At 34.8% G+C, this 21,445-nt stretch overlaps 1 protein-coding gene across 1 annotated transcript in view; it reads left to right on the forward strand.

The window, feature by feature from the left end:
- CCDC171 (coiled-coil domain containing 171) overlaps window positions 1-21,445 on the forward strand; it is a 524,774-nt gene that overhangs the window by 94,371 nt on the left and 408,958 nt on the right. Inside the window, 2 exon segments of the mRNA XM_037797175.1 lie at window positions 8,172-8,264; window positions 11,102-11,262. Coding sequence (XP_037653103.1) covers window positions 8,172-8,264; window positions 11,102-11,262 — 254 coding nt within the window.

Genomic DNA, 21,445 nt, shown 5'->3' on the forward strand with positions numbered 1-21,445 from the left:
AAAATTAATTTTCTTAAGTGGAGTAGATTACCTAATGGGGCTTAATGTGATTTAGTGAGATATATGCCATAAAATTAAAAAGAGTTAAGATGAATACATTCTACAATAAAAATGCTTGGCAGTAGGAAAGTACATGTCAATGAAATACTTTGTGATTATTTTATGTTTCATCAAGAACTCAGTTGTTCACAGTGCTAGGGAACAGACAGTATAGTCTAAGACTTGAATTAACAGGCAAAGCTGTAATGTATTTAAATGACCTTTTGTAAATATGAATTTGTATTTGATTTAGTAATTGTAATCTGAATTCTGTTATGATTTCTACCCTTGCTTTCTTGATTATATTAGGTTTGAGTGCCAATGAGACAGTTTAAAAATGTACCAGTTCTGTTAGGCAGTATTTTGGAAAAAATTTTTTGGAACTGCACGTTGATGTTCCTCTAGCACCCTCTGCTGGTTAGAAGAATTAATTCACCAGGCTGAAAGATTTTAAAAACTATTTGCCAGGAGAGCCTTTATTTAATTACGTTTTTCAAAAAAGCCCCCTCTTGGAAGGAGTTTGTTTTAAAATTTAAAGATTTTTTGTTGTCCTTACTTATTAATTGAGGGTTTTAATAATAATAAATAGCTTATAAATTTATGTCTTCTCTTGGATGTTTTGTTCAAAACAGGAGGATGTGTAAATAAAGGTGTGATATCTGATTTTTTATTTCAATCTCTTTGGCTTTGGTTTAGGCAGGGAAAAGCAGAACCTCTTCTTGATTGCCATTTTGATAGAAAAATTTACATATGTAATTTTTGGAATCTGAAAAAAATATTTTAACATTGAGAAGCTGTTTTCTTCCTTGTATCTTCCCTTTTATAAATTTTTGCTTATTCTAATGCTTTATCCTCAATGCCTTTGGGCTGTTGCCTTTTATCTGAGTAGACCTATTCTGATTTATCAACTCGAAAAGGACTATACTGCTACAGAAAGGAAGTAAGTCTTGAGGCATGCAATGAGGTGAATGAACCTAGAGGACACTATGTTGAGCAAAATAAGCCAGAAACAGAAGGACAAATGTCGCATGGTCTCATTTAAAAAATACTTACAAGAAAATTAAGGCCTAGATTGTAAGCTCTTACAGCAGTCATATTTATTTCTGAGTTTTAAGTGTTATTTCTAAATAATGAGATGTTGTGCTCTATGTGTATAACCTGGTATTTCCCTGGAACTTTGGGTACATGTGTGATACCTGAGACTCAGATTTGGAGTTCTGCAGTTCTGAAAGTCAGCATTATTCCATATAACAACTGTTAAAGAAACCGAAAAAGAGATTAGATTTCAATTAGAGATATGAATGGAGCTGATCTGGTTGGGATGAAGGGTAAAGGATGATATTGTCTGTATTTTAAAATTTCACCTTCTGTGTGAGAGATCCCCTGCCCCATACTGTCGACACCCATTTTCAATATGAAGATGTTAGAATGGTCATTGCCCAGATATCCCTGAAGTTTGAGAAAATGATCCAATGAGAGGGAGGAGTTGTAACAGGAAGAGATGTTTATTTTGTCCAAAACTTAACTTTTCTGTAGCACGCAATCTAACTTAACCTGTCTGGCCAGTTCATTTAATCAGTGTAAACACATGGAGCATAGAATAGGAAATGAGATCTTGTAATTCTGTATAGCTTAATGTAGTACTCTGATATGTTCCAGAGTATGTTGGACAGATAATAAAAAAGTATTTACAAGGTCCCTTGAGGGATGGAAGAAATATGGAACTATTAAACTTTCCTACCTGGGTAATTCCTGATACTCTCTCAAGCATTAGGGACTCCCAATTTACTATGACAAGCCCTCGATTTTGAGGCTTGCTCTAATGAAACTTATTTCTGTAATGAGAAAGCTAAGCCTACCGACAATTAGGTATGAGTCACTTCCAGAGAACCTCTTTTGTGCTCAGATGTGGCTTCTTTCTCTCTAAGCCCAAGTTTGCAAATAAGCTTACTACCCTCCTCCCTACATGGAACATGACTCCCAGGGGTGTGAATCTCCCTGGCAACTTGGACATGACTCCCAGAGATGAGCCTGGCCCTGGCATTGTGGGATTGATGATGCCCTCTTGACCAAAAGCGGGAAAGGAAATGTAACAAAATAAGGTTCCAGTGGCTAAGAGATTTCAAATAAAGTTGAGAGGCTATTCTGGAGGTTACTCTTATGTAAGCTTCAGCTAGATATTGCAAATTGTCATGGTACGCCAAGCCCCAACCTACAGTATTCCTTAAAAGCCTAAAGAATACCAGGTCCCTATCTGAGACTCTATAAAATTTTCACTCATTAAGTTTATTAGGAACTTAAAGCCTCCAGATTGTCCCTATGCTAGATTAGCCCTGAAACCCAGAGGTACCAGTCCCTCCAAGAACATCAACCAGTTGCATACCCCCATAATGTCGACATCCCTTTTCAACATGAAGAAGTTCGAATGGTTATTGCCCAGATATCCCTGAAGATTGAGAGAATGATCCAGTGAGAGGGAGGAGTTGTAACAGAGAAGATATGATTTAACAAATGATTATTACTTCTGAATCATTATATAGCTATTTCTTTTTAGTCTCTAATGTATTAGAACAGCTAGAAGGAAATACCTGAAATTGTGGAACTGGAACCCGTACTATACTTTGAAATTTTTCTCTATAACTACTTGTTAAACTGTATTTTGAAATCTTTCATTCTTCTGCATGTATGTTATATTTCACAATAAAAAATGTTAAAAAAGGGAAAAAATGTTTTTTTAGTAGTGGCTTATCCAAGGTTATGCTCATGTTTTAGCATTGTGTACTGAATATAAGAACTTCTCTGCTGTAGTATTCACCTTACTTTGTACCGCCAGCTCCAGGGATTCTTTATTCTAAGGATTCAAAGTCAGCATTTAGAAGGGACTTTTTTTTTGAGAGCAGCAATCAGAAACTTGATTTAGATGATTGTCATTTTTTTGATGTTGTCCTTGGTTCTTCTATCCAGGGATTCTTTCATTTATTTATATTTGTATTGAGATAATAATTCACGTAATATACAATTCACAATTTTAAAGTGTACAATTCCATGGTTTTTAGTATATTAACAAAGTTGTGCAACCATCACTACTATGTAATTCCAGAACATTTTTGTCACCCCTATAAGAAACCTCATACCCATTAGCAGTCATTTCCTATTTCCCCTTACTTCCAACCCCTGGCAACCACTAATGTACTTTCTGTCACTATTCTGACATTTCACGTAAATGAAATCATACAACCTGTTGCCTTCTCTGGCTTTTATTTAATCTAATGTTTTCAAGGTTCCTCTATGTTGTAGTATGTATCAATACTTTATTCCTTCTTATGACTGAGTAATACTCCACTTTATGGATATACCACATTTGTTTATCCATTCATCAGTTGATGGACATTATAGAGATTTTTATTTTAAGGTTCTTGATTGGGATTTGGCTAGCAAAATTCCAGAAAATATATGTAAAATATTTTGTGTATATACATTTGTGCTTTGTTTTCTAGTATAATATTTATAACTTTCTTCAGGTCTTCAAAGGGTTTGTAACCCAATTGTCTATTATGATTTTTATATTCAATAATATCTCTCTTCCTGGACTATAAGCCCTTGAAGGAAGAATATCATTTGGATTCATTTTTGTATCCTCAAAGGACTTAATATTATACATTGAATATGTTTGGAGCCCAAGATATGCTTTTGAGTTAATGTGAATAAGCGTTCGATTTCATGACTGTGATTACACGAGAGAATCTGGGAAGGTTTTCTTATTGTTCCTTGGGGATTTGTTTTCATTGTTTCATTTTTAAAGAATTTTATGATGCAACATTTAAGATACACAAAATAATACGGAGAATAAATAATACATGTAACTCTTGAGAACCTAGCATCCAGCTTAAGAAATTAAACATAAACAGTGCAAATGAAGCCCTCTTTGCTCCCTTGCATGATAGCCTTCCTCTGTTTACCCCCATCCCCTGCAATATAACCATTCTAATGCATGTCCTTATACCTTTTTCTTTTCATTGTCTTTATAATTTCAGATAAGAACATAGATTATTTGCAACTTTGTGTTACTGATGCTGTATTTCCAATAAAATATTACCCAAAATATTCACCTGTCTTTTTTAATTTTTTTTAATTTTTTTGCCTGCAATGTTTATAATCTGGAATAAGGACTTTTGTTGATTTCAAAAGAAAATGGTTGAAAAAATATTTCTTTTGTAACACAAATGGTTGCCCGTAAACTAGGAATGCTATTCATTGAATGTTGTTTGAAGAAAAAAAAAATGCAGGTTTGCTTTGTCTTTAAGTGAAACAGAATTACTAATTTGTAAATGTCAAACTTATTTTTTTTTGCATGGAAGGATAATAAAATCCCTACTATTTAGTGCTATGTCATGCAAAATGGAATTTTCTTTTTCAAATACTTGTTACTGAAAGCAGCCGAATAAAATTAGCTAGAACTAAAAATATCTAGTAGGGTTTCATAGTATTTTGCACTTTAGTCCTTTACTTACTAAGACTCTCTTCAGTGAGGGCAAGCTGTAAATAAAAATAATCCTGCTATCTTCATTTTTTTGTTCCCTCAGCTAATTACATAGATATCTATATACCTGACCAGTAATACTGGATAAACAGAGATGTGTGTTCTCTTTCAGATAAATGTGGGACTGAAAATTAATGCCCAATTAAATACTAACCACCTGTAGTTACAGTTATCATTAATACAGTAAATAAAGATAAAAACTACACAGAGTGAGAAATTTGGTCCCATATTAATTCTAGTCTCCAAGCTTAGTAGTTTAAGTTATTAGAACACAAATAGTAAAAGAGTAAAGAAAACAGTAGTTTACAAATAATACATAAATTAATGGTATAAAAAATGTTCAGAATAAAAAGAAGTAAAAGCCATCTTTGTTATCACGTAAGAAACTTCAGAGTTCTGTGGAACCTACATTTATCAGAATTTCTCCAAATGTATTTTGTGTAACTCTAGTACCTTAAGATAGTTTATTAGAGAAAGGTTCAGTGCTTAAGTAAGTTTGGTAAATGCAGCATACCTTGGCCTTCTCTTAGTCAAAGTTCATGATAATTTTTTGAGAAGTACGTTATTAAAGAAAATTGTTTGGCTTTAATCCTGTCTTCCTCTCACTCTTATGATAGTGAGATTGCCTTTTCATATTAAAGCTAATAACATCTCAACATCTCATAGGACCAATATTCTGTGTGAAACATGTTTTTGGAAGGGTGGAAAAGAAGTGAGTTGTGAAGGGAGTATTTTCTTTGATTGATCTTAAAATTACAGCAAAATAGGAAATGACTAAGTTACCTTTTCTGTTTAGGCGTGAATGGATCCATGCCCAATCACTAATGATCTTTTATTGTTGTCAGAATATGATATTGTTAATTGGCTAAATAATGATACCAGCACCATTCTTCCCAATTAGCCTTAATACCTTTACTTTTGTTGATGTTTTGAAAAGTTTTCAATATAGAAATTTTCAAATATACATGAATTTAGAGAGACTGCTATAATGAACCCTCATATGCTTATTACTCACCTTCAATAATTATTAATTTATGGTCACTCTTATTTAATGAATACTGCCTTCCCTCCCAATCCCCTTCCCCTCCCTCAGTTGGATAATTTTAAACCAAACCCAGACATTATTTAATTTCATCCATAAACACTTCAGTTTGTATTTTGAAAAGATACAGATTTTAAAAAATACCAGTCATTATTACCTAAAAAGAAAAAAATAATCCCTTAGTATTATCAGATATCCAATTTTCCTCATTCCCAGTTTTTTAGAATGTCTTGAGTCTTCAGAGTAAATTATGACTATTTACTAGTTTAGTTTTTCAATGGTATGTGTGTTATTTCAAAGTACTTTATTTGGCCCTTTATGGCATATAGATACAAAAAGCCAGATTTTATCTTCAAAGAAGTTATACTTTACCAATTTAAAATATTATTTAATTTTTTGGGGGTTTAAATTATCTTTAGATGCAAAGGGACATATTTGGACTCATGGCTTTATCTGCCCCCTGGGAAAAAAATCTCTCTTCTAGTGTAATAACTTATTAAGAAATATTATTGATATGGTTGCAAAAGCTAAATGAAGCAAATAGTTCAGTGAAAAAATATTTTGTGAGTTTTGTGGGTATGTGAAACAGAGTGATTAAATCCTCAGTCAAAGTAGAAGTGCTTGTTGACTCTGAAGGGTATCAGTAGCAAGTGGTGTCAGAAGATGCCTCTAGAAGTAAGGGATACTTTTATTTATGCTCTGTTCTATAACAGACATTACAGGACTATGCTTTTACCTAAAGAAAAGTGTGGTCCTTTTAAAATTATTCATAGACTCCTTGATTGCTTTGTGGATTATCCAGGCTTTTGATCCATAACCTTCTGTCTGTAGTCAAAAGAAGTGGTGAGAGAAAAGAGGAAAAATCAAATTGATCAAGTTGAACATTTTTAAAAAACCTTCAACTTATACTAAATAGTTGAATACATGTAAAGAATAGTAACTTATTTGTTGCTCGAATTTTATCTTGGAAGGGAAATTCAAATTAGTAATGCCTTTCTCTACCACTATTATTGGCACTATTATCTGTATCTAATAGATAGGGCTCTAGGCATGAATTTTCTTTGCTACTGTTGTCCTGAGACATGTTTAGCTGGGTACCTTCATAGCCCTACTTACCCTGCCCTTGGAGGCTTTTGATCATGACCACTTTCCTCTTTGGAACAAGAAACCCAGTGTTTTCCAGGGTTGCATTTTCTCATCTAAAAATGGCGTAAAAAAATAAAGCTCTCCTGCTTCTGGCCAAAATGCATACCAGGGACTGGATTTACCCTCCTGCTTGAAAAATTACACTTCGTCAAAATGGAAAACTATTATTATAAAAGATAATATAATAGATATATCATATATTAAAAGATAGCACAATAATATTATAGTATTAGTAGAAAAGACAATATGTAGACTGGGAGAAAATATTTGTAAACCACATATCTAACTAAGAACATGTATCCAAATTATATAATGAACTCTCAAAACTCAATCAAAATACAAGCAATTCATTTAAAAATGGGGAAAATATTTGAGCAGTTCTTCATCAGAGAAGGTATACAGATGGTAAGCAAGCAAGTGAAAAGATGCTAAATAACACTAGTTATTAGGGAAATACAAATTAAAACTAAAATGAGATACCACTACATGCCTATTTTAATGTCTAAAAAACAAAAGCAAAAACACAAAATGGACCATGCCAAGGGTTGTGGAATATTTGGAACTTTCATACTTTGCTGTTAGGAATGTAAATTTGTATAGCTACTTTGGAAAACAGTTTGGTAGTATCTTGAGACATTAAACCATATGTGTACCATTTGACCTACTCCCTCCACCCTTTATTCTTTATCCCAGAAAAATGAAAGTAGGCACATACATAGACTTGTGCACAAATGCTCATAGCAACTTTATTCGTAATTGCCCAAACTGGAAACAGCTCCAATGTCCATCAACATGTGAATAGATACACCAGGTGTGGTATACCCATAAAGGGGAACATTAACAAAAAAATGGAATGAATTATCAATACACTAAACCACATGGATGTGTCTCAGAATAATTATGCTGGGTGAAAGAAGCCAGACAAAAAAATGAGGACATTGTATTATTCCATTTATATAGAATGTCAGAAAATACAAGTTAATCTATAGTGACAAAAAGCAGATTGGTGGTTATTTGGGGATGGGGGTAGAGTAGTGAGGGGATGGAGGAAGGAATTACCAAGGGACATGAGGAACCTTTTTAGGGTGCTGGAAATGTTCCCTATCTTGATTGTGGCAATGGTTTCATGGATGTGTGTGTGTGTGTGTGTGTGTGTGTATTTATATCAATTTGTATACTTTAAACAAAATTACTTTATTACATGTAAATTGTACTGCACTAAAGCTTAAAAAAAAAAGCAAGCTTTGGAGCATCTATCTTGAACATGATGTTTATGCTTCACTCCTGCAAAGTAGAAAAAATGGGGCTATGGCAACCTAAAGTGTTAATTATAATTCTGCAATATAATGATCCTTGTCTATTTTACCACGGTTATTGAGTTTAAACTTTTAATTTGTTTTTCAGGCAACTACTCTGAGAGTGAGGAAATTAGAAGAAAATATTGAAGCAGAAAGAGCAGCACATTTAGAATCAAAATTTAACTCTGAAATTATCCAGGTAAATATAAGCAAAATATTTTTGTATGGATTTTCTTAAGTTGAGTTAAACAGTTGAGAAAAGCATGTTCAGAGAACTGATGTACATTTAGAATAAACAGTATGTTGATATGACATTTGTTATTGTATTTACTGTAAGGATATATTATATTAGAGGAGGGGTTTGCATGCTATGGCCATGGGACAAATCCCACCCACCGCCTGTTTTTGTTAAGTTTTGTCTCTGGCTGCTTTTGTGCTACAGTGGCAGGGTAGAGTACTTGTGACAGAGACTTTATGGCCTGAGAAGCCTAAAATATTTGCCATCTGACCCTTTACAGAAAAAGTTTGCTGATCAGAGTGTCCTTTTTATCAGTAGCCATGAGATGAATTTGTTTTCATGAACATTTAAAAAACACACACTTTCGTTTGGTAAGTGTATATATCCTGTGTATATTGCCTATCACTGCATTAAGAGCTGACAGTATAAAGATGATGAAATCCTTTTCAGAGCTTACATTCCATCATTAGAGACATATAAGTATAGATGGATATATAGCTATATAGATGTATAGCTAGAAATAGAAAATACTGAAATACTATGGGAGCATAATAAAGAGAAGAATTAAATCTGAGCAGGAAACTAAGGGAAGGCATCCTAAAGAAAGTATCTTCTTTGCTATGTCTTAGAGAGTGAGGGCAAAGCATTCTAATCAGTCTGTAGACTTACTGTTTGTGGCTACTTACTGTGACAGAGACCTTATGGCCTGCAAAGCCTAAAATATTTACTCTTAGGCCCTTTACAGAAAATGGTTGCTGACTTGTGTTTTAAACAAAGAGAAATGCATGGGTAAAGACACTACGTAAAAGTGTTGCTTGTTATTTTGGCGTCCCTGTGCAGCGTGGTGTACTGTGTAATGTGGTGCAGTGTAGAACAAAGGGAAAGATTAGAGACGTTAGAAAGGTTGGATCCTTTTTCCTTCTAAGGAACTTAGACTTATTTTGAAAGCAGTGGAAAGCCACTGCAGATATCAAACATAATTTTAGAAAAATAACTCGGGTGACATAATGGTGAATAAAGTAAAGGGAGTGGAGATTGGCTGGGTGAGAAGATGAAAACCTGAATTAAGGCAGTAATCACAGACATGGAAAGGTGTAGTAAGAATAATGTCTCCCCAAAGATGTCCATGTTCTCATCTTCAGAACCTGTGAATATATTACCTTACATGATGTTTTAGATTCCTAGGATGCTCGAGCAAATATCATGAAATTGGTTGGATTAACAAATGGAAATTTATTTGCTCATGGTTTGAGGCTGGGAAGAAGTCCAAATCAAGGTGTCATCAAGGCAGTGCTTTCTTCCTAAGACTGGTGTTTTGGGGCTGGCTGTCCGCCATCCTTGGTCCTTAGCTTATCATATAGCAAGGCAAATTGTAGCATCTCCTAGTCTTTCCCTTCTCTTCTGGGGTCTATTGATGTTCAGCTTCTGACTACTCCCTCTGGCTGTTTCTCTATATATCTGAATTTCATTCTGTTTATAAAGGACTTCAGTAATAGGATTAAGACCCATCCTGGTTGAGGTTGGTCTCATCTTAACTGAAGTAGTGTCATCAAAAGGTTCTACTTACAGTGTGTTCACACTCATAGGAATGGATTAGGTGTATGAACATGTTTTCTGGGGTACAGTTAGCTTCAAACCATGACACATGCAAAGGGGTAATTTTACAGATGTGATTAAGTTAAGGATATTTAGATGGGGAGAATATCCTGAGTTATCTGTAATTATAGGGGTCCCTATAAGATGAGGAAGGAGGGCCAGAGTCAGAGGTGGAGATGTGAAGCATCTGTACCTCCCCATCCCCCCCTTTTTTCTTTTTTTTAACTTCCGCAAATAATTTAAAAAAAATTTTAACTTTATTTTTCTGAAAAGGTAAAGTATGTACACAGTTCAACGATCAAAACAATGTTAAAAGATTGAGAACTTCTGTCCCTCTCATTCTTTTACCACTTATTTTTATTTTCCCAACTTTCTTGCCAAAAATATAGTTGACTGCATACACTGTTCTGAACCTCTCTGTTTTTAGTATATATTAACAATATATCCTGCAGATCTTTCTATAACACTGTATAGAGTACTTTCTTTTTTGTACCTTTTTTACAGCTACATATTATTCTTTTGTGGGAATACACTTTAGTTTATCCATTTTACTGTTGGTGCACACAGGGAATACAGTTTTTAAAATGTTTTACTATGTAAAATTTTTAGTATATGCAAAAGTAGTAAACCCAGCTTTAAGACTTAACTCTGACCAATCTTGTTTTATCTATTATACCACTCCTCTCATTTGCCAGACATTGTATCATATACTCATAAATATTTCAGCCAAATAGTGTTATTGATGATAAAAATTTTACTTTATTACAGTCAGAAATTTCCAAGTATAAAAAGATCTGTTAACTTTCTTAGGCCTACAAATATGTTCATGTTATGATGGTTCTCATGAGAGAGTAAGAATACTTCCTTTTACTTTTCAAAACCCACTTAATTTATCATATTTGATAAAATGAAGTATACGAGTGGATTCTTAAATCAAAATTAGGTGCTTTGGTAAATGAGTTGTATGGTATCAGCTTATTTTTTCTCATGGTACCATTAACTCTTCATTCTCCCTCTCTTCCTCTCTTCCATGTTGAGAAGGGGAATACACTGTTTTATGTTTATTTTCCTCTTTAAACACAGCAGAAAGAGGAAAGTGTTTGGATGGGTGATAATCTGCTGTTGATGAAGTATTCTATTCAATTTAAGATTGACAGTAGCATTTCTTAGATTGTCTTAATTTCTTTACTGTCATTTCATAGTTACGGATTCGAGACCTTGAAGGAGCTTTACAAGTAGAAAAGGCCAGCCAAGCTGAAGCTGTTGCTGATTTGGAAATGATCAAGAATGAATTCAAAGAAGTTGAAAGTGCATATGAGCGAGAAAAACATAATGCACAAGAGAGCTTTGCAAAACTAAATATGTAAGTGTTTTATTGTAAAGTTCTCTGAATCAAAATAAAGATTTTATGAAACTGATGTAAGTATGAATATGTAGTAGTTTGGAAACTACCATTAACTACCATTAATGTCAGTGGGTAGATTGGGGTTAAAGGACTTCATAAAATTTAACTAGAGTTTGCTACTTCCCTGTATAGGTAAGAAAAGTAATGCTCTTTTGGAATTTGAAGTACCACGAATATTTCAAGTAGTCCCAGAAAAGTAGTTCTTCATTAGAAAGTAAATATTTTAATGTACTTTGTATTATATTTACAGATGTAATGAAGTACCTTTAAATACTTTCATTTTTAGGCCACATTAGGTGATCTGTGTGGAGACAGATAATATTTGAGTTTTTCTCAAACAGCAGAAATAGTAGTAGTTAGAATAACACTGCTGTTAGCAGCTAACATGCATTATGTCTCATGGTGTGGTTTACTATGTCCCTAGCTTTGCAGGTGTGTCTGTGTAAAACCCTGTAAGGTAGCTGCTCTTTTTAACCCATGTTTACAGATGTGGAAATTGAGGCTTAACAAGGTTAAAGACACATAGCTAGTAAGTGGCAAGGTCAGGATGTTTCTGACTCTTACGGATCTTAATCTTTTTCAGTTGAAAACCCTCTCATCTTGAAACTTCTGTGGAATGCTTTAAGAACTTAATTCTTCAAGTTTCCGAAAGGAAGTTAATAGTTGATGTTTTAAACAATTTTTCCTCCAGAGAGTGATAGGCATACCATGCATGGTATGTGATGTTTTAACAGGTTGGAACATGGACCACCATTCTATATAACTTGATAACAAGTTGGTACATTAGTGTTATGTATTTATTTTTAATGATGGTGTCTACTTATGATAAGCAGATAATGGTTTTCCATTTACTGTGGTAATACGAAGATTCCTTTTAAAATACATTTGTTCAACTTAAAAATCAGTTCATTACGAAAAGTATTACTTAATAGTAACTGTTATGGGTAAGGCAAAAATGATAAAGATGGTACTTGAAAGGCTGAAGTTTAAAAAAATTTAACTGTGATTAGTTTTATTAGTAAAGCTTATAATATTTTAACTAGTAATACTTATTACTAATTAAATACGGTTACTTCTTAAACTATAAGAATTAACTTATAGTTACTCTTAACTATAAGTTATAGTTACACTAAGGGCTTATCTCCCTTATTACTTTTGAGCCATTGCTTAAATCTGTGCATTTATATATGAATATATTTGAAGGGCTTTTATGTAGAATATACTTCAGGCTTCTTTACTATTGTTTTGAAGTTATGATTAGGACCTACAAGTAGAACAAGAAGTCAAACTGAGCTCCCAACAATACTTTCTAACAATGAAATAATAGGCTTCTTTAGGGGAAGTGATAAACTCCCTGCCTGTTCTCTATCATGGATGTTGAAGAAGAGAATATTACAAGTGTTGGACTAACATTTAAACTCCAAGATTCTGACTTCCCTATTTAGTTCTAATTTGACCCCAAAAGACATGTTTTCCTTAAAAGTTTTGTTTTGTTGTTATTTGTGTTTTGGTGCTTGAAAGTTTTTACTCAAAATTTTGTATTCCAATAAGCACCCTCAAACAATTCTAACTATATATTACATATTCCAACTAAGCACTAGCTAACAGTCTTAAAATTTTAACATAGTGTCCCTTATCTGTTTTTCATCCTTATATAACTGTCCTATAGTGAGGATTAAAGCAGAGTCTTCATCAGTAGTTCCTGTGCTTTCCCTTCTCTCATGCCATATTTCTTTGCCTTGTACATAATATGAAGCGGCCACCTTCATTCCAATTATCTTTGGTATAAAGCAGAAGGAAATATATGATTTGAAGGATGATTAGATAAGTGATTTCATTTTCTACTCACACTTTTGACTTCATTCAGAATCTTCTTTTAAAAATATTTCAAAACCTTTTGGAGTCACAAATTTGCCAGCACTAATTTTTAGAAGTATTTTTAAATTTTGGATAATGTGTTCTAAGGGAAGATTTAATAGATTTTAGGTTTTTAAGGTAAATTATAACTTTAATTTACAACTTTTAGAGTTGAGAGTTTTGGGATAGGACTTTTTTAAACTACCTGTTCAGGTGGGAAGAACTGATAGCGCAAATGGTAAATAATAACATTATAGAGAAAATGCTGCCTGAACTTACTTTTGTTTCCTCCCTTCCTTGGTGGATCAAGGCAGGATCTCACTGGTAGGCAGGAGAAAAAGGCTGTATGAATATTCTCAGAGTCATAATTTTGGTCCACGATTTTGTAACAGTGAATGAATTTTAGATAGAACATGGATTCTGTATTTGTGTAATTAAATTTTCTTTGTCACAAATTTTTTTTTTCTGTCTAAAATTTGCAGGATGAAACTAAAGTTTCTCAATAATGTTGTTATTTTAGTATTTTCAAATATAGTCAAGTCTTCCTTGTTCATGGTAACATTGTTGGGCAATTGTAGGGGGAACGAGGTTAAAACAAAACTAGTCAAAGATAAGATAGTGAGTGGACTGAATCTAAATTTATTTATTTCATTACACTCAATATTTAGGAACTTCTTTTAATTTTTAAATTTATCATCCCAAAGGAAAAAAAGAAAATAATTATAATTTAGAAGTGCTACCATTTAAATTGTTGGCAAAAGACAGACCAAAGAAGGCTACCTGGTAAAATAGCCTGTTATTATTGTCAGATTCTTAGTTGAGCTCTTAAAAAAGGGGGGTTGGGGGGTGGGAATCCACTAGGGTGGAAGGTGATCCTAGCTACAGGCTTCCTTCTTCTTCCTTCCCTTTCTTGCCTAAGCCTTGTACCTTTCAAGTCCTGTCTTCTTTCTATTGGAATTCAAAAAGACAGGGTTCCTCTTAATCTTTGTTATACTCCTGCCTACTCATTTACTCTTGGGTGGGGCTGTTGGCTGAGGCAACTGACTCAGCATCTTTGGGTTTTGCATCAGATTACTGACAGCAAAGGGTATTGCCCCATTTCAGTGGACCCAGTTTCGACTATAAAATAGCACCAAATAACAAATGCTTTTAGTTTCATATTTTGCTGAGTAGTAATCATTTTTAATTAAAAATTTTACTTTTACCAAATTATCTAAAAAGTCAAATAGAACTGTTAGGCTCTTGAAAAACAGTGGTTTCATGCCTCATCTCTACTACCAGTTTCTGCTCCTTTGAGGTAATCATTTTTAATTCCTGTTGCTGTTTCTTCTCATGTTTAACTTCATACTTGTAAATAACATGTGTATTCTGCCATTTTTTCAATTTCCAGCTTTAGATAATATCTTTTGGCCTCTACTTATTTATCTTATTGAACCTCTCTCCCATATAGCACACACTTAATCCTTCCCTCCTCCCATCCTTTCATTAGAATTATGCTTTTGGGTTTAGTGTACTTTATTTTTTCTACAGCTGTTCTTTGTAATCCGTCTTTGTTTTTCTTTATAGTATTTAATACTATCTGACATTTTATTATATCTTTTGTTGCATATTTTTTGTCTCTTTTTGTGGATAGGAATTTTTTTTTTTTTTTTTTTTTTTAATTTCTATCTCCCCAATGCCTAGGATAGTGCCTGGCACATAAGAGCTGCTAAATAAAGATTTGTTGAATCAACAAATGAATGGTTAATAATTGCCTCATGTTAAATTGGATTATTTTTTGTGCATCAGTAACAGAGTCATTCCAAACTCTCTGGTAGAACCAAAAATCTTTTATTATGTTCCAAAACATAGAAATTCTCTCATTTTAACTTTCTTCCAGGAAGCCTCCTTTCTGGACTCCTTTCTCTACCTCCATCTGGATAAATTATTTTTTTAAGCTCCCTCTTTAGTCATCCTAGGACTTCCTTTACCATCATCCTTGGAATTCTCTCTCTTTCTCTTTATATTGGATCCCTTGATTGCTGATTTTATACTGCCTTTTTTAAAAAAAATTTACTCCCTTATAAAGTAGCTTCTTGAGAAACCATACATCAGAGGAAAATTTTTAAAACTTGCATTCTGAAAATGTCTTTATTTGATTTTCACCGGTTTTGATAGTTCACCTGCTGTGCATTCAGTTCTAGTGTTGAGCAGCCTGAAGCTATTTGATTCCTGATCTTTTATATGTGGCCTGTTTTACCTCTGGAAACTTGTACAGTGTGGCTACCAAGTCTGGAAACATAGGCCAATATGTAGAAATGGTTTATTGATATTACATTACAATACATGATTAAAATAATATTTATTTCTATACCTTACGGATATTCTGTAGAATCTTCACTTTGTTGTCAGAGTTCTGAAATTTTGTGATGATGGGCCTGGCATGGGTTGTTTTTCAAGGACACTCATTGAGCTCTTTCAATTCTAGAGATTCAAGTAATTCATTTCTGGGGGATTCTCTTGCTTTGCTGATTAATTCCCTTCTATTACCTGTCTTCTCTTTCTGGAACTCCTATTATTTATTGTTTGGACTCCTGGTAGATTTTCTTTCTATTCTCTCATTTGAGCCATCTTTATTGTTTAGCTCTATTTTCTGGGAGATTTACATAACTTAGTGTTCGACTCTTCTATAAATTTTTATTTAAAAATTTAGCTACTCTACCTTGTAATATCCTTGATCCAAAGGAGAATATACAAAAGAGTTAGTACTGGAGTTATTTTTGTTATTTTGTTCAATAATGTTGACTGTTCAGGGTAAGGTCATATGCCATTTAAAAACTAGCTTGTTATTTGAGTAGCGGAATGTAGTATGGATTTGGTTATTCTGAGTTACTTTATCTCCTGAATTACATCTTAAAAGTTAGAGGAAAGTGTTCTACTACATTTATTGGGAAGACCTGAAACTTAGATTAAAAAAAAAAATAGTGGAGAGGCGGGGCAAGATGGTGGAGTGGTGAGGAGCAGAATTTCGTCTCTCCCCTAGAGCAGCTGGCAATTACCCAAGAACTATATGAAACTGTGTTTTCGGGGTCTCCAGTAACCAGTCACACATTGGACACAAGTTTGGAATTAGAGGAAAAGCTGAGATCGCAGCGAACATTGTAAGTTTCCCGGACCAGGGGTCTGGCGCCCCTCCCCACCCAGACCTCACAGACTGTTTTGCTGCCGGCTCCCTGAAAGGGGGGAAAAAAACCAAAAAACAGCAATCTGCTGAGGGCAAGAAGGGAGGCTCAAACCAGCCTCAACTGCAGAATTAATTAACAAATTAATTAACTAACTTTGGGAGCTGGGGTGCTAAAGAAGGGCTGGGCTCCAAGAAGTGGGGGCATGTAAAAGCGGGCACCCATTCCCAGACTCCAAAAAAGCCATTTTTTTTTTTTCCCTTACATTTTGTCCCTTCTGGCTTCTCCCTGATCCCTTATCTTTTTGCATTTCAATAGCCCCTGGCAGGGGTGGAACTGAAGCGGTTGGAGGGTAATTATCAGACAATAGCCCAAAGCATATCTTTAAATGCTCTATTCTGACACTGACAAAACTTCCAGGCTGGGGAAAAACGTTTAAAAGAGACTCTTTTTTTTTTTTTTTTTTTCCTCTTTTCTTTCCCTTGATTTCTTTTCTTTTCTTTCTTTCTTTTTTTTTTAAATCTAAAAGTAATATATGTGGTTATTTTCTATCGGAAAGCCCAGGTTGAGGGACTAGGCTGGGCTTGAGGGGAGACAGAGTACCTACAGTGTCTTTGAATTCCGTATTCACTACTGAAGGCCTCCACCCCAGTCTTTAATTGGCAACTCAGGCTGACCAAGGAATCTACCTGGAGAGGCCCCAAAGAGGAGAGAGGAGAAGGGAATAGTGCCCCTGAGAGACAACTGGAGTTCTGAGGATTGGGAGAGTGGAGGGAGGCCCAGCTCAACTGGCAGTCCTCCTTCTGGGAATTCAGACCCCAGGGGCTGGAATTCAGATTCCAGCTTCAGTCAGCCACGCCCCTGACAGGATCAGAGTCACCAGGAGAACTAAAGGCTCCATACCTCCTTACACTGGTGGGGGAGATGCGGGCTGGCCTGTGCCACCTGCTGGACAGGAGAGGAAAAGCACCAATTCTAAAGGCCTCATAGGAGAGTCTCATTCTCAGGAAAACTCCATACCCTCCCAGTGAGACCTGGGCCTCACTAGACTGGGAAAATCTGACTAGGGTCGACCATATCTGAGGAGACCCACTCACAAAAAGGTTACATAGAAGCAGAGCAAGAAACAGAAAAAACAAGAGGGGAAAAATTCCGATCAACTAAATAGAACCTAAGTTAGAGGTCTAGAATAAGTTGAACTGAATAACAGAGGCCAGAAAACAAAGCCAACCAACAAGAAAACCACTAAGTAAAAGATAGAAAACAAGCTCCAAAATAAACTAATCAAGAGAATCAGATGCCTAGACAACTTAAGATAACAAGCCATACCAGGAAACACGAAAACATGGACCAGCCAAAGGAACAAACTAATAGCTCAGCTGAGACACAGGAGTGGAGGCAATTAATGCTAAATAAATTTGATGAAATGAAGGAAGATATAGCAAAAGAGCTGAAGGATATAAAGAAGATACTGGCTGACCATAAAGAAGAATTCATAAACTTAAAAAAACAAATGGCAGAACTCATGGGAATGAAGGCCATAATGGAGGAGATGAAAAACACAATGGAGGGACACAACAGTAGATTTGAACAGGCAGAAGAAAGGATCAGTGAACTGGAAGACAGGTCATTCGAATTCATGCACACAAAAGAACAGATGGTGAAAAAAATGGAAAAATATGGGCAGGGTCTTAGGGAGCTGAGTGACAACATGAAACGCACAAATATACGTGTTATGGGTATCCCAGAAGGAGAAGAGAGGGGGAAAAGGGGCAGAAAGAGTAATAGAAGACATATTCACTGAAAATTTCCCAACTCTTATAAAGGACAGAAAATTAGAGATTCAAGAAGTACAATGTACCCCAAATAGAATAGATCCCAATAGACCTACTCCAAGACACTTACTGGTCAGATTGTCCAATGTCAAAGACAAAGAGAGGATACTGAAAGCAGCAAGAGAAAAGCAATCCATCACGTACAAGGGAAAGTCAATAAGACTATGTACAGATTTCTCTGCAGAAACCAAGTAGGGGAGAAGACAGTGGTACAATATATTGAAGATACTGAAAGAGAAAAACTGCGAATCAAGAATTCTATATCCAGCAAAACTTTCCTTCAAAAATGAGGGAGAGATTAAAACATTTTCAGACAAACAGACACTGAGAGAGTTTGTGAATAAGAGACCGGCACTACAAGAAATAGTAAAGGGAGTGCTACAGGCTGATAGGAAAAGACAGGAGAGAGAGAGTTGGAGAAGAGTGCAGAAATGAAGATTATCAGGAAAGGTAAAAGGAGAGGAAAAAATAAGATATGACATATAAATTCCAAAAAACAAAATGGTATTAGAAAGTACTGCCCTTACAGTAGTAATACTAAATGTAAATGGATTAAACTCCCCAATAAAAAGACACAGACTGGCAGAATGGATTAAAAAACAGGACCCATCTATATGCTGTCTACAAGAAATTCACTTTAGACACAAGGACAAACATAGACTGAAAGTGAAAGGTTGGAAAAAGATATTTTATGCAAACAACAACCAGAAAAAAGCGGGAGTAGCTATATTAATATCAGACAAGTTAGACTTCAAAAGCAAAACAATTAAGAGACAAAGAAGGACACTATATATTAATAAAAGGGTCAATTCATCAAGAAAACATAACAGTCATAAAGATTTATGCACCAAACCAGAATGCCCCAAAATTCATGAGGCAAACACTGCGATCACTGAAAGGAGAAATAGATACCTCTACAATAATAGTTGGAGACTTCAGTGCACCACTCTCATCAATGGATAGAACATCTAGACAGAGGATCACTAAAGAAACAGAGATGTTGAATTGTATGATAAATGAACTAGACTTGACAGACATTTATAGAACACTACATCCAACAACAGCAGGATACACTTTTTTCTCAAGTGCTCATGGAACATTCTCTAGGATAGACCACATGTTGGGTCACAAAGCAAGTCTCAACAAATTTAAAAATATTGATATTATACAAAACACTTTCTCAGACCACAATGGAATGAAGTTGGAAATAAATAAAAGGCAGAAGGTCATAAAATTCACAAACATATGGAGGCTAAACAACACCCTCTTAGAAAACCAGTGGGTAAAGGAAGAAATTACAAGAGAAATTAGTAAATACCTCGAGGCAAATGACAATGAAAACACAACTTATCAAAACTTATGGGATGCAGCAAAGGCGGTGCTGAGAGGGAAATTTATTGCCCTAAATGCCTATATTAAAAGAGAAGAGAGAGCAAAAATTGAAGAGTTAACTGCTCACCTGGAGGAATTAGAGAAAGAACACCAAACTAACCCCAAAGCAAGCAGAAGGGAAGAAATAACAAAGATTAGAGCAGAAATAAATACAATTGAGAACAGGAAAACAATGGAGAGAATCAACAAAACCAGAAGTTGGTTCTTTGAGAAAATCAATAAAATCGATGGACCACTGGCTAGGCTAACAAAAAAAAAAAGAGAGAGCAGATGCAAATAAATGCAATCAGAAATGGGAAAGGAAATATAACTACCGACCCTGCAGAAATTAAGGAGATAATCAGAAGATACTATGAGCAACTATATGCTAATAAACTAGACAACTTAGATGAAATGGACAACTTCCTAGAAAAGCATAAACAACCAACATTAACTCAAGAAGAAATAGATGACCTCAACAAACCAATCACAAGTAAAGAGATTGAGTCAGTCATCAAAAAGCTCCCAAAAAGGAAAAGCCCCGGACCAGATGGTTTCACATGTGAATTCTACCAAGCATTCAAGAACGAATTAGTACCAATCCTGCTCAATCTCTTCAAAAAAATTGAAGAAGAGGGAAAGCTACCTAACTCTTTCTATGAAGCCATCATCACCCTAATACCAAAACCAGGCAAAGATACTACGAAAAAAGAAAATTATAGACCAATTTCTTTAATGAATATAGATGCAAAAATCCTCAACAAAATACTCGCAAATCGAATCCAGCAGCACATTAAAAGAATTATACACCACGACTGGGTGGGATTTATTCCAGGTATGCAAGGCTAGTTCAACACAAGAAAATCAATTAATGTAATACACCACGTCAATAAATCAAAGCAGAAGAACCACATGATCATCTCGATTGATGCAGAAAAGGCATTTGACAAAATTCAACATCCTTTCCTGATGAAAACACTTCAAAGGATAGGAATAGAAGGGAACTTTTTCAATATGATAAAGGCAATATATGAAAAACCCGCAGCTAACATCACACTCAATGGGGAGAGACTGAAAGCTTTTCCTCTAAGATCAGGAACAAGACAGGGATGCCCACTATCACCATTGCTATTCAACATTGTGCTGGAAGGTCTAGCTAGAGCAATTAGGCAAGAAAAAGAAATAAAAGGCATCCAAATTGGAGAGGAAGAAGTAAAACTTTCACTATTTGCAGATGACATGATTCTATATGTAGGAAATCCAGAAAAATCTACAGCAAAGCTACTAGAACTAGTCAATGAATACAGCAAAGTAGCAGGCTACAAGATCAACACGCAAAAATCTGTAGTGTTCCTATACAGAAGTAATGTGCAACAAGAGGAGGAAATCAAGAAAAAAATCCCATTTACAATAGCAACCAAAAGAATCAAGTATTTAGGAATAAACTTAACCAAGGACACAAAAGACCTTTACATAGAAAACTATAAGACTCTGCTAAAAGAAATTGAACAAGACCTGAAAAAATGGAAGAACATACCATGTTCATGGATTGGAAGACTAAATATAGTTAAGATGGCAATTTTACCTAAACTGATTTACAGATTCAATGCAATACCAATTCAAATCCCAACAACTTACTTTACAGAAATAGAAAAACCAATAACTAAATTTGTTTGGAAGGGTAAGATGCCCCGAATAGCCAAAAATGTCTTGAGAAAGAGGAGTGAAGTGGGAGGTCTCACACTACCTGACTTTGAAGCATATTACAAAGCTACAGTGCTCAAAACAGCATGGTACTCGCATAAGGACAGATATACTGATCAATGGAATCGAATTGAGTGTTCAGAAGTAGACCCTCACATCTATGGACAACTGATCTTTGATAAGGCAGTGAAGCCGAAGCAACTGGGAAAGAGC

This window comes from Choloepus didactylus, chromosome 10 (genome assembly GCF_015220235.1).
Source record: "Choloepus didactylus isolate mChoDid1 chromosome 10, mChoDid1.pri, whole genome shotgun sequence".
Taxonomy (NCBI): Eukaryota; Metazoa; Chordata; class Mammalia; order Pilosa; family Megalonychidae; genus Choloepus; species Choloepus didactylus.